Source organism: Syngnathus leptorhynchus, chromosome 11 (genome assembly GCF_054491065.1).
Source record: "Syngnathus leptorhynchus isolate UIUO chromosome 11, UIUO_Slep, whole genome shotgun sequence".
Taxonomy (NCBI): Eukaryota; Metazoa; Chordata; class Actinopteri; order Syngnathiformes; family Syngnathidae; genus Syngnathus; species Syngnathus leptorhynchus.
In genome coordinates, this window is record NC_141205.1 from 7,945,407 (window position 1) to 7,958,552 (window position 13,146).

Genomic DNA, 13,146 nt, shown 5'->3' on the forward strand with positions numbered 1-13,146 from the left:
TGTTTATTATTCATGTCATTTATTAGTGCTATATGACATGGAAAATTAATCATCTTCCAAATTACTTATTATGAAATGATTTGCCATAGCCATTTGTTAAGTTACCAGCAGTTTATTCAAGGGAACGGTGCACATGGATTTGCCACAGCATACAGTATTCTGTTGCGATTGCATTTTAAAACTAAATACAGTTACTGTGCTCAAAGCCTACTTTAAAGCTAATAAATCATATTCATAACTTCCATGCCAAAGACTACAAGTGTACAACTAAAACTCACAGTGGTGTGCATATATCCGTCCAGTTGACAACCATCAGCCAAAAAAACACATTCATATGTCCTGTTATTTGAAATAACACAAATTAAAACACATTATTATTGATCAAAGCAACATGAATATACCATTGAAGGCATTTTTAAGTGCCATAAGGAAAACATCATTAAAAGTCTTGATTGTGATTACATGGAATTAAAGGAATAAATTACAAGGGCTGTAAAATAGAGAACAAAACATTAAGTATTCACTTAAAATTACTGTGATGAATACATGAGTAAGATCTCCCCCCACCACTGCAGGATTAAATTATTTTTTAACAGACAAAAACTGCATAGCGGAACACCATGTTGGTATCAGCAATACTTGCAAAAACAGACACATGTACGGCAGATACAAACTGTACTGAGTCACAAGGCACTGTCAGCTGCGCTGTAACCATGGTTACGGCACTCAGCTTTCTGACAATGATGTCCTCGTAAATAAACTACCTTTGGTTCATATGCTCTTGAGATTACAAATGCAAAGGTGACATAGTAGCTCACGCAAGACTATTTTTGAATAAAATCCAAGATTGAAAGAAAAACATCAATGCACAAATCTGCTAAAAGATGTTAAAATTGAGTAGATTTGATCATTTGGGACAGTAATGAGGTGGCCCACATACAACAAGACAAGATCGAATGCATGTCGGAAACACATAAAAGCAAGGCTCTATCTCAGCTAAATAATTCAACGTGGTCTTTAAAATTTAAAACACAACAAGTACAGAAATAATCATATTGTATAGTGTGATAATAAGCCTAACAATTGGTAACATTGAAAAACGTGAGCAGAGCAAAAGCACAAGTGTACGGCTAACTCTAACGGCTCGAAAAAGACAACAAAGCTCGTCATTGTTCCAGATGTCTTTGTTACAAAAATATTGTGAGGAAAATCTATTGACTAATCTCACATGGTATATTTTGTGGATGGGTGTGTTGTGTTTTTAGAAAGTCCACCAAGATGGTGGCTATGTATACAGTACAAAATAATGTTCTAGAATTTGCAGAGCATGCAGTGTGTGACTCACGTGTTCTAGACACAATAGAATACGCAGCGATACGCTTTCACAGTGGACTACTTCATTTCATCGATTTGATTATATCCCAAGACTGACATCAACGCTTATAGGTCAGAAGTCACCAATGTGAAGAGCTCATGGACCTGTTTAAAATTTGCCCACCAGTAATTTCCTGGGAATGTTGCAGAAGTGATCCTTTGAAAACGTCAACACTTGGAGGCTAGATTAATAGGAATAAAGTGTTGCATCATAATTTATCTTTTTCCAACATGCTTAAATGAGTCATGTGAGATATCCTTATCATGTTTTAACATAGACAAATACAAACACTTTAATCAGTATCCAAAAGAGTAGCTCTCAGTTTCCAAAAAGTTGGTGACCCCTGCTATAGACATTACTGTTTTTAACCGCCCTGAGTTGCATGCACCATCTTATTATTCTTCAAATCTTCTGGGATCATAAAGTACTAGATTTTGTTTACATACAGGTGGTGATTGTTCACAGAGACTTGACACTACAGAGGCAAGAAGATTTCTTCACTAGCTTATCATTTGGAATGTAATTCAGTCAGCGAGTAACATCACTTGGGGTTTTTCGCCTACAGGACGGTATCAAATGCCAACAACAATAAAATTGCAAACTTAAAAATTTCAATTTCAATTGGATTATTGAATAATATTTGCAAACCAATACTGTTGTTTGTTCCATATAATATTAATGACTCATTCTTGTTCAAATTAGACAAGGTTAGACTTGCCGTTGACAATGGCCATCTATCTCGTGCATAATGTTGATGGCCAAATACAAGTATCAGTCAGGTTAAAAGATTTCATAGATTCCCTTGCACAAGGTTATAAAAAATCACATCCCAGGGAATTAATTAATTTCTTTTCATCACATAAAGTGAACCATTACTATTTTAAATATGTGAGCCTTCCCTTTTTTAGTTATTTGGCACAAAATTCTAAATACATTGGTGTGTTAATGTGGACTACCGCGGACATTTCTGTGAAATAAAGTAGATGAGACAAATATGAACATACACTAAAATGTCTTCTTGCGTAGACTACGAAATAGGACATACACGAACAGGTCTTGTGTCTTGGCTGTCATCAACACATGGGTGTGCCGAGGTGTCGCTTTTTGCAAGCTAGTACCTGTGGAGAACAAATGACAAATTCAGTTGAGAGGGAGGGGGGGGGGAGAAGTTACTCCTTCAATTTTGCACATTTAAGCAATTTCTTTTTTGGGTTAAAAGAGATAGTCAACACTTACCTGTAGTAGTTGGGTTTGAAAGGACCGTTCTTATTCAGGCCCAAATATTTTGCCTGCTCATCGCTAAGCTCCGTCAGGTGGGCATCAAAAGTTGCAAGGTGAAGACTGGCCACGTATTCATCTGGAACGCAGATTTTCAAGTCTTAAAGACTGAAAGATTCTTCCATCATTTCCGTAAGCTACAATCCTTAACCGTCCTTACCCATTTTTTTCGGGAGCAGGTAAACATCTTGCTTGTATCGTCCTTCTGGAGCATTGTACAACTCTATCAGGGCCAGGGCCTGAAAAAAGGAAGTATAAAAAAAATATCTAAATGTAACTCAAGTGCAGGTTTACTACTAGCTACAATATTTTAATTCCCCCCCCAAAAAAACAAGATGAAAAAGATGCTATTACCTGAGTGGTGGCGGTGATGGACAGCACAAAGGTTGGAACAGTGGAGCAGCTGAGATTGAGGAGGCGTCCCTAAAAAAAGCAACAGCAGTTTGGATTGCCTTTCCTACATGTACATACTTTCAAATTCCACCCTATAAATAAGAGCAATGAATGTATCTATTACATATGTCCGCTCACTTCAGCTAGCAGAATAACTCTCTTGCCGTCGGGCCAAATGACGTGATCGACCTGCGAACGCACCCTCTCCCATGTCAGCTCGGGGGTGCGAAGGCTTGCCTGGAGGGAGTTTCAATCATACGTTGACATCTGGAATAAATATTGAGTTAAAATACTCCATTTATAAATCGCTATTTTTTTTACCACATCAATCTCAGTATTTGAGTGGCCCATGTTGCACACAATGGAGCCATTTTTCATACGGTCCAGCTGGTCTCTGGTCACCACATTCTTGTTTCCTGCGGAAAGGTACACCCAACTGTGAGCGTACACAGTGGACACAGCTCGATGTTGAGTGGAGTTACCAGTGCATGTGATGGTGATATCAACGTGGCGAATGACCTCATTCAGCTTGACAACTCTGAATCCATCCATGCTGTTCATACGCAACAAAAAGAGGTTGCATCACCACAATGGAAAAAAAAAATGCGGTTGGAAATGTTTTGAGCAATACGTCGTTTTGGTTAGCTGGACTAGATTTCTGATTTTGGTTTCCAACAAATACTGTTTTTTTGTTTTGCTCACCAAGCTTGCAGGGCACAAATGGGATCGATCTCCGTGATGTAGACAATAGCCCCGAGAGCTTTCAATGCAGCACAGCAACCTTTTCCAACCTACAAAGATAAAAGAATGTATTGTACGCTGCATCATGAAGAGACGTCGGCATGAGGTTATTACACGAGATTAAATGACGCATCTCACCTCACCGTAACCGCACACAACCACTTGCTTGCCTCCAAACATGACATCTGTGGTTCTCTTCAAGCTTGAAAACAACAGGGGCAGAACATTATCACATTGTGTGGAGGAGGGAAAAGGCCTGTCAGTGAATTTAAATCAGCTGAGTCAGCGTTGGACTGAACAGTCTGTCTTGTTGCACTGAATGTACTGCGGCACAATAAATGACAGTCCTGTGTTCTCTAATCTAAAATTTCAAATGCAATGGCCTTCACCTTCATAGCCATAAATAAGTTTGATTTTTTTTCAGTGTGGCCTTTGTATGGGTTTGATGAGGGAACAATTGCTATAAGACAACAGGCCTTCTGGCCGATTATTAATCAGAGGGAAACAATAAATTGCCAAGTGGCAGGCAGTAGGACAGTTGAAAGCTTACAGAGCTGTAGATGTGTTGCAAAAGACCTTCGAAGCCTTGGTGAAAATTAACAGAGCTAATATAGTTTGGAGCGCTGTCAAGTTTTCATGGCATCTGAAGTCTCTATAGAGCTGCCAAACAAACATTCTGTACAATTGTATGGACATGACTATCTCGCTCAGCCTACACAAACTCACACATCAGACCCACTCACCCGTCCAAGATAGACTCTCTGCAGCAGTAAAGGTTGTCAAACTTCTGCTTCGTCACAGAATCGTTCACATTCATGGCTGGCACGCACAGTTTGCCCGCTTTGGAGAGCTGATACAGCCTGGAAAGAGAAGACAAGATGTGTTGTCACATTGTTTGAATATTACGCTTGTGTATTGATGTTAGTAACAGATAACCTGTGAACCCCAGTGACGCTTTCCTCTACGATGCCTCGGATTTTCTTGAAGACATTTGGGTATTTCTTGTACATCCAGTGTGTCAGGTCACCTCCATCGTCCAGGATCTAGCAGGAAACTATTTCTCAGTTGAACGGTATACATTTTCGACTCGAGCCTCCGATGTTGTTCGACTACCATATTAGGCTGCCATCCTTCAGTGTTGACACAGCGGTCGATACACCACCAGAAATCATCCTCAGACTCCCCCTTCCAGGCAAACACGGCTACACCTGAAATATAGCACATAGGTAACATCCAAATTTCCCACAATGATTGCATTTGGTGAGTTATATGCAGGGCTACTCCTGCACTCTTCGAGTAGTTTGTCCTAACTTTGTTGCAAGCCATTAACACGCCAGAGCACAAATCAATCAAAGTGAAATAAATGACATACTTTGACCACCACGTAGCAACCGCCTGATAATGTTTTCATTAAGTTCCCTGGTTCCCATAACAGGCCCATCGGAGGTCCCGTTGTCTATCTCCAAAGTAATAACATGGGACAGTGACTTTTTGTACTGTATCCAAGCCAGAGTATTTATGGGCCCATAGCAGTGACCTTCAATGAATTGAATCTGTTCTGAATGTTTACCTATCTCTGACAGAGCAGCGGCCACTTCATTTTGTGTCGAGTAAATGTTGCAGGCAGTCCAGCGGCACTGAGCCCCAAGAGCCACCAGCGTCTCAATCAGCACCTAAAACCACACACGGGAGTAGTTTGAGAAAGTGATGCTCTCTATGCTCTTACGCTATGTAAATAAACACCACAATTGATTCAATATCATTCAAATGGAACAAAAATTCCGATTTGGGCTCAAATTGAATATCAAAGAATATCTTACTGCGGTCTGTGCCGTGATGTGAGTGCAGCCCACAATTTTGGCGCCTGCCAATGGTTTCTCACTCTGTGCTCGCTTCCGGAGAGCGATCAGTGCCGACATGTCTGAGAACAGAACGTTAGGAGAGATGAGTGAGAGCAGTGGAGGAGAGTTACAAATACCCAAGGCAAAGGATTTATGGTATTATTTTCATGCTGCTCCTGATATATATGCAAATGATTTGGTGGGCATCCAAGTTATGGCTTTTGTGAATCCCCAAATCCTGATTTGCTCAATATCACGGTGAACTACGAACCACAACAATAAAAAGTATGACATGCTAGTCATGACTACCTTGTTCGGCAATCTCAATCTCACGTCTCCCAAACTCTGCTTGTTTAATGTTCTTGACGCAGAAGTCACTGCTGCCCTTGGAGTTGATCTGTGTTTTGTCCCGAGGTGAAGTTTCGTCGTCTGAGCTGTCTGTGTAGGACGCAGCTGGGAAGTGAGATACAGAAGACAAAAAAGTCATTACTTTTGAGGACAAAAGTTAGATGGCGGGGTCTTACCTGAGCTGTAGCTGTCGGTGGACGACTGGGAAATGGAGCGGGACAGGGAACGACGGCCTGCCTTGGTGGGGAACCGGCTGAACTCCTGCTTGTCCTCCACAAACTGGATTTGCTGAAAGTTCATCATAAAGAATTGGAAAAACTGGGATCTAAACAGCAATCAGATTTGCAGATAGACCCGCATCATGATAAATGACCTTTCCGAAACTCAACAGACACTGGAATATTCACACCATGAAGCAACATTCTGAGCAAGAGTATAAGCTTTCAGATGCAATTCCAGTCGTTGAGCTTCACCGCCCGGGTTTTCAAACGTGATCCATCGTCGGTTTCTAGGCACGACCGCTAAACTCCCTGCATACCAGTGTAAATAACATACCGTGGTAACAAAGAACAAAGTGGTTTACTTGAGATGTACCTGGCAAGACACAAGCATACTTCACCACACACTGGCTGGCACAGTCCCAAAGTAAGATTTACATGGAGATAAGGGAAAGGAAGAGTCACACAGGGACTGCTATCCTGTTAATTTGATGAAATTAAAAATATTTTCCTCAAATTTAGTCAAGGTAATTTAGTTAAATGACAATCTTTAATTCAAACTATGTTTCTTCCAAAACACAAAAAACTGTTCAGGGATTTGTGATGCAACGCATTTTGTCACTTTAAAAAAAAAAAAAAAAAAAAAAAAAAGGAAAGAGGATGTGAAAGTATAACTCCAGAACAAACTTTCTGGGTTAAAGATTGGACATAGATTTCTGATGAGCCTGGTTAAAGTGTTTTGTTTTTTTTAAAAACTGGTCTTCTCTAGTACGCTACAGCTTCAACAAAGATACTTTTCATTGGCTTTACAATATTTCAAGGACTTACTTCCTTCTACTCTTTGATCATGTGGAACAAACAAGCACAGTGTTCGCTTCGTATTAGCCGTCACGCATGTATCAAATACAACAGTAGAGTTTACAGTGTGCCTGTGCACAAGACACTCCATCTTCTTGGGTTTATCTACCCTTATTTTTCCTCAGTGGACTGTTCAGACTAAGTGTCTCCACGATCATCTTGTCTGAGTCACACGAAACCTTAACGTGTAAGGCCAAAGGATGGATGTGGCATTGCAAGAAATGAAAATACATTTTGCTGTTGTGTAGCTGATTCAAAAAAAAAACTCAGTCAATTCATATAGTTGAATCGGGGAAATATTAAGACATATTATAAAATTAAATAATGCTCCTGAAAAAGGTAGATATTTATCTATTGGCTGAAGTGAACCAGAAGCTAGTTATAGGGCTTAAAGAGACATAAATCCAGTTGGTAGAGTTTAGATTAGCCGGGTGTTACACACATTAAACGATTATTCCCTGAAATAGGTCACAAAATGTAGCACGACCAATCCTCGATGTGTTTCGATCTTCTAACAGCGTAGTTACCTTTTTAACCGGCTTGTGAGTGGGCACAGCGCTGAAGGCGGACGACAACTCTTCCATGTTCATCTCGGTGTTCTTGCTCACCGTCATGACCGAATATTTCTCGGCCACGTTTTCGCTCTCTTTCACCTCTTTGCTCGCTTGCTTCACCTCCAGCTTTACCTCCGCGGTTGGTTCTGACATTGTCGGCGGCGGCGGCCCGTCAGTAGTTACCAGGACAAGAACGAAAGCCTTCGGTACGTCGTACTGATTAAGTCCTTCGTCTCTTCGCTTGTCGACGTCAGACGATGTCTGGACAAATGCTTGCGAGCTTTGTGGTATCAACGAGGGGGGGGAAAGGATTCTCAAATGACGCTGTGTATAGTGTAAAGTATCGACTTTTCGCTATTATGTTGGTAGCCTGAGTGCGGTCGTGTTGTTCCTCGGACGGGCTCAACTGTCACCTGCTGCCCCAGCTGAGTGAGTTTGTGGGCGGCGGCTAACGGGCTGAGGGGGCGTTTCCCTCGACAAGAAGCGTTCATGGGACCGTAAAAATGTTGGAATTCTGCAACTCCTAATATTTTGTATCTTTTGATGATTCTAATTTGCGAATGTTCAAGACAACAACATGCTCCTGAATTTGTACATTATTTTTTGTTTCCTTTTCCTTTTTTTTTTTCTTTGAATGTATTCAAACCGTCAATACGGTTTTTTTTTTAAGTAGGACTTCAAGCATGGCCGATTCAGCATAAAGTTAAAATTTTGATGGAAATAAAAATAGCTTAATTCCCAAAATATACATGTCTAACGTTATCATTGGCATTACGTGGAAATGACCCAGTTGCATTTTATGTCGGAGCGAGGGGACCTAAACTTGCCCCGCCCACCCACCCAGGACGACGAGGGTAACTGGATGCGGACGATACAACACGCCATTTTCCATCGACAGCGGAAAAGGTACATTACGTTCCAAGAAAGCGCAAAGCAAATCAAACTCCTTATCAACACCGATAAGGTAGGAAGCTTTTTCATCGTCATCATCATCATCATGTACGTGAGCATGTAGCCTTGCATCATTGTTCGTGTTATTAATCGGAAACAAATATTTGATCCTTTGTTTGCTTTCTGTGACCGAAGGGTGAGGCCTTGAAACAGGCGACGGCCATTTTAGCTGTTCTCATGCTAGCCGTTAGTTTCGACGGGACAAAACAATGCCGTTTTATGCGAATTACACATTTAAATGGCTGAGATGGAGCAACACCATTTCGTTGATTATGTTACTCATGGACGATTCTTTAACTGTGAGACTCCGGGAACAACTCCTTTTTTTTACGCTAAGACTAGCATAGCCGATCTTGAAAAATAGGCCGGGGCCTTTTCTGATTGTCCTACCTCCAAGACGGTATGTGATGAAGGATGTTTCTATTATTATATGACTGTATTGTAAAAGCTAAATATCAATGCATCATTCAATCGATGTGTTTTTGTCCTTAACATGTTGCTTTTTTTTTCCCGCTCGAAATAATTTGTCACATCTTAAATGTTCATGTAAACTGCCATATTAATATGATCAAGTGATTGTAATTTAAACCAGTAAGAGATCCTTAATTTTAAACATCCTACTTTGACGTTTTACAGATCCAGCCATGCACCGTGAATGTCCACTTGACTGCAAAGTCTACGTTGGAAATCTGGGCAACAATGGAAACAAGACAGAGTTAGAAAGGTCATTCAGTTACTATGGGCCTCTCCGCAGTGTGTGGGTGGCGAGAAACCCCCCAGGCTTTGCCTTTGTGGAATTTGAAGACCCCAGAGATGCTACTGATGCGGTGCGAGAGCTTGACGGAAGGTAGGAATTGAGCCCAAGTGAGATACAATCAGGATGATGGAAACTAATTGTCGCATTTCATATTGTCTGGTTTGTCTAGAACATTGTGCGGTTGCCGTGTGCGAGTAGAGCTGTCCAACGGGGAGAAACGCAGTCGCTCCCGCGGCGCCCCGCCATCGTGGAGCAGACGCCCCCGAGACCGAGATGATTACAGGCGGCGTAGTCCACCGGCCAGGCGAAGGTGACACTACGAGATGTTTTTGACTTTGGTCGGCCATAGCCTACATTTGTAATCATGGCAATTTCTGCCGTCACTGTCATTCGCGGGATACTTTCCAAATTTGGGTTAGTTTTTGTCTTTTTATGTGTGATTGTTCCATTTCTAAAGGCTTGTTATCAATATCGGTGACAGTATCATTTTATAGGGACAATTAAATCGAAGCAATATTAGTATAAGATGAAAATAGAAGCTTCCATTACATTTTGTAGTCCCTGCGAAGTGATTTGACTACATCCTGTATGTTTTGGTACTTCGTCTTGCTCATTTTAAAAGTCTTAGGCTGGAGATGGTCTCGATGCTATTTCCAATGCAGTAGAAGCTCCGTTCCAAAACGTCAGGCTAAAACCAAATTGCACCAAAAATATCTCTTATCTCCCATTAATATTTTCAGACTAGATTTTTCATTTTTACACTTCTAATATATTTGACCCAAAGTTAACTTCATCACTTTGCTGGGACTGCATCGTCTAGCAGTTTTCTCGATGAAACGATAGACGGTAAGCTTTAAGCACCGAGTCGGCAATCGACTCAAGAGGTTGTTTCCACATTGACTGTATGAAATCACCCAAAAGTAGTTAAACTGGGAGAAGGGGGTAAGAGTGCCAAATGTGATGCATTTCCTTTTTGATTGAGGATGCTTTTTATTTTCCATATATATTAATAAGAATGAAACCCGTTGCAGAGCCACCACCATGCCTCTTCTCACCACCCTCAGAGTCAATCAACTAGTCCTCTTTCAGCATCATGTGACTGCTGACCATCGTGCCTCAATCAGCTTGACTGGTGCTGTCACATGACCCAGGCATGGCCAGTCGTCAGGTTGCACCAGGCCATTGGTTCTTCATCATGCTCTTCTCAGCCACCTCCTCCTTCAACCTTAACCCAAACGGCAGCGGCCCACCTCACATTCCAATCAGCGTATCGCGTTTCCAAATGTCGACAACCTACCAGCGGCAGCCTTCGGCTAACCAATTAAAGCAGGAAAAAAGCCGCAGCCAGACACGCCCCCCCGCCCGCCCGCCTGCCTGCCGGCTTATCACCTCGCAGCATCTGGCCAGGCCTATTCTGCCAATTCTTCCTACCCGGCCTACAGTCTGCCTCCCTTTCGTCATATCTAGCTTGTTGAAAACCAAAAATACTAGTAAGTTTTCCTGCTTCATTCAGTACACTGATAACAGTTTGAAAAGTGAAGAGACAGCTGGTTTAGAGGTTTTTTTTTTTTTAACATACAAGTTTGTCATTTTTGTCCTCACCCATTACTGTAACTTCTTTTTTTCCCCCCAAAAGAAAAGATGAAGGGCCCACCAAGAAATGTCTGGAAACTTGTCCAGTTATCGTATAACGGGGTTTGAGCATAGTTATCAACTCATTTATACTGAATTAATTTGGCTACTTGGTTGTTTCCAAACGTTGTCTCGGTGAACACGCAGTGGACCAGTAAGACGTTAATCCTACAAAAGTGTCAGTCCGTGGGGTGGCTTCCTATCTTCACGTAGGGCCAGTTGGTGTTATTAGTTGGCTCATGTCGAGGCTTTGGCTTTATTTGCAATTCTAACGGTAGTTGTTGAATGGACCCTTGTCCCGTGGGTTAGGTGAGACCTTCTGAAGGGTGTCGTGCGCAATATAGTTTGTAAAACCTTAGTCCAGTCCTGAAGGGGGTCCACAAACTAACATGGGTTGTGTGTAAAGGTCTAGCCAATGAGGGATGCATCAGTTGAAGTTTTTAACATTTTCATATTTTCCCCCCACACAGATCTCCACGCAGGAGGAGCTTCAGTCGCAGCCGCAGCAGGTATGTTCTTTTTCAAACTCGGGCTTCCACCGTGATAATCGGGCCCATGTATCAGTAGATTGAACGGGTTGTTTGTTTATTTTATGCAGGTCTTTCTCTAGAGACAGGAGGAGGGAGCGGTCCCTCTCTCGGGACAGGAACCACAAACCTTCAAGGTCCTTCTCTCGGTCAAGGAGGTACATATGCTTTCAAATACGACCGGAGCTTTCAGCGGTGCGTTGACTAAACGGCAACTTTTTTTTGTGCCTTTCTCTTTTCACAGTCGCTCCAGATCGAACGACCGAAAGTAGAAGAACAGGATGAGAGATGATGAAAACGGTTGTACTTTGTTTTCACGTGATAGACATTGTTTTTTGATTTTTTTTTTTTTTTTTTTTTATCCGTCAAGAGTTTTAGGCTCCCTGATTTTGTTATGGTCATTTTACATAAATTTTTGGGGTGTGTACGGGACTGATGTTTTCATAGCAGTCCTGCAAGTGCATCACCTTAGCATTCCACCAGTAATCACCCAACAAATGTGTTGGTCTTTCCGTTTTTATAAATGGATGTGTAGTTTGACCCATAGTTTCATTGTGTATGGATTTGGAAGAAAGAAATTTGCGTGCCGCATTCCTTGGTGCGATATTGAAGGCCAACTGACGTTCATGCTACTTTCTTACGGAATAGTGAAGATTTCCATCCACGTGTGGGTGGATTAAAACCTATCTGTTGACCTGAATCAATTTTTCATTTTCTGTACTTTGATACTATGTGTAATTGTCCCTCAATTAAAGAGACTGGTTGTTTCAAACAAGTTTACACTGCTTTTCCTCTCATTGCTTTCTTTGCTCATATGTGGTAAGTTCCAATAATCAAACCCCTACTTCCTGCAGTTTGTTAATTTTGGTTTTAATTCAGTTTAATAGGACAACTGTAGCATTCATTACAAATGTGCCTTTTGTGGAAATATAGTATGGCCAGTGTTTCCCACAGATGGCGCTGTTTCCACATATTGCTAACGAAGCTGCACAACTGGTAATTTCACTCATCTATACTGGTCACTTTTGGGTTTCTCCTGAATTTCTATCAGGAAAAGTTCTCCACTCCTAGATGACTGACTCATTATTACACTCACTATAACCTGCGGGGGGGGGGGGGGGGGTCAATGTCATAATAGTTGGGACCATCATAGAAGAATACTGGATGAATCTAACTCGGGAATGTTGTCAATAATACACTTCAAGGTTACAAGTGTATTTAGGTGTTCTTGTGTGTAAGTTATCTAATTCGCCTGTTTGAGCGTTTTAACCCTTTACCCAGATAAAGATAAGACATCCAAATAATGGTGTCCTTGTGTGGCTGATAAAATTGCAAATGCATGAGTGTAACTGGAATAAGTCATGTTACATATATAATCAATATGTACAAAGAAATATTAATATAATAAATATATAAAATATAAATAATAATAAAAATAATATAATATACGGATATGCAAGTCTACACACTAAATATTGATGCTGCACATAAAACTGTTATAATACTTATCAGGAATAATTATAAAAGGGCTGTTTGTATTTTAAAGAAGCTGAGCAAGCAGCTGTAAAAGCAGAACACATGATGATGTGCTTAATGAAGAGTTTATTCAAAGATAATCCGAAATTCTTTTTTTCCCTGAGATCTAAATCTCGCGCCCCACCAATTGCATTTTT

General features: G+C 41.1%; 2 protein-coding genes across 6 annotated transcripts; one reads left to right on the plus strand and one right to left on the minus strand.

The window, feature by feature from the left end:
- Positions 1 to 92: 92 nt before the first annotated feature.
- On the minus strand, positions 93 to 8,357 carry LOC147049264 (S-adenosylhomocysteine hydrolase-like protein 1). 2 transcript variants are annotated; one of them, XM_085923521.1, is made up of 17 exons: positions 7,580 to 8,352; positions 6,153 to 6,264; positions 5,938 to 6,081; positions 5,608 to 5,708; positions 5,358 to 5,460; positions 4,901 to 4,995; positions 4,724 to 4,830; positions 4,531 to 4,647; positions 3,926 to 3,989; positions 3,749 to 3,837; positions 3,529 to 3,599; positions 3,368 to 3,462; positions 3,185 to 3,283; positions 3,008 to 3,076; positions 2,814 to 2,892; positions 2,612 to 2,732; positions 93 to 2,493 (listed from the first exon to the last, which is right to left on the minus strand). In XM_085923521.1, the coding sequence occupies exons 1-17, from the start codon at positions 7,757 to 7,759 to the stop codon at positions 2,487 to 2,489; spliced, it is 1,653 nt and encodes a 550-aa protein (XP_085779647.1). In that variant the 5' UTR covers positions 7,760 to 8,352; the 3' UTR covers positions 93 to 2,486. The 2 variants fall into 2 exon arrangements, with proteins under 2 accessions (XP_085779647.1, XP_085779648.1); XM_085923522.1 differs by lacking the exon at positions 93 to 2,493 and having other exon boundaries at positions 2,608 to 2,732; positions 7,580 to 8,357.
- Positions 8,358 to 8,441: 84 nt separating this feature from the next.
- Positions 8,442 to 12,253, plus strand: srsf3b (serine and arginine rich splicing factor 3b). Of its 4 annotated transcripts, none has more exons than XM_085923523.1 (6): positions 8,442 to 8,570; positions 9,194 to 9,404; positions 9,484 to 9,624; positions 11,417 to 11,455; positions 11,545 to 11,631; positions 11,718 to 12,253. In XM_085923523.1, exons 2-6 carry the CDS (start codon positions 9,202 to 9,204, stop codon positions 11,743 to 11,745), a joined length of 498 nt encoding a protein of 165 aa, XP_085779649.1. In that variant the 5' UTR covers positions 8,442 to 8,570; positions 9,194 to 9,201; the 3' UTR covers positions 11,746 to 12,253. The 4 variants fall into 4 exon arrangements, with proteins under 4 accessions (XP_085779649.1, XP_085779651.1, XP_085779653.1 ...); XM_085923525.1 differs by having other exon boundaries at positions 8,452 to 8,605; XM_085923527.1 differs by having other exon boundaries at positions 8,454 to 8,512.
- Positions 12,254 to 13,146: the final 893 nt, after the last annotated feature.

Bases quoted from the DNA above. Each gene is read 5' to 3' on its own strand.
- srsf3b (XM_085923523.1), top strand. From the start codon at position 9,202: ATGCACCGTGAATGTCCACTTGACTGCAAAGTCTACGTTGGAAATCTG. The intron at 9,625-11,416 runs GTGACACTACGA...CCCCCCACACAG, and splicing joins AGTCCACCGGCCAGGCGAAG to ATCTCCACGCAGGAGGAGCT. The intron at 11,456-11,544 runs GTATGTTCTTTT...TATTTTATGCAG, and splicing joins TTCAGTCGCAGCCGCAGCAG to GTCTTTCTCTAGAGACAGGA.
- LOC147049264 (XM_085923521.1), bottom strand. From the start codon at position 7,759: ATGTCAGAACCAACCGCGGAGGTAAAGCTGGAGGTGAAGCAAGCGAGC. The intron at 2,893-3,007 runs GTAATAGCATCT...TCCTTTTTTCAG, and splicing joins CCATCACCGCCACCACTCAG to GCCCTGGCCCTGATAGAGTT. The intron at 2,733-2,813 runs GTAAGGACGGTT...TCTGCGTTCCAG, and splicing joins CCTGCTCCCGAAAAAAATGG to ATGAATACGTGGCCAGTCTT.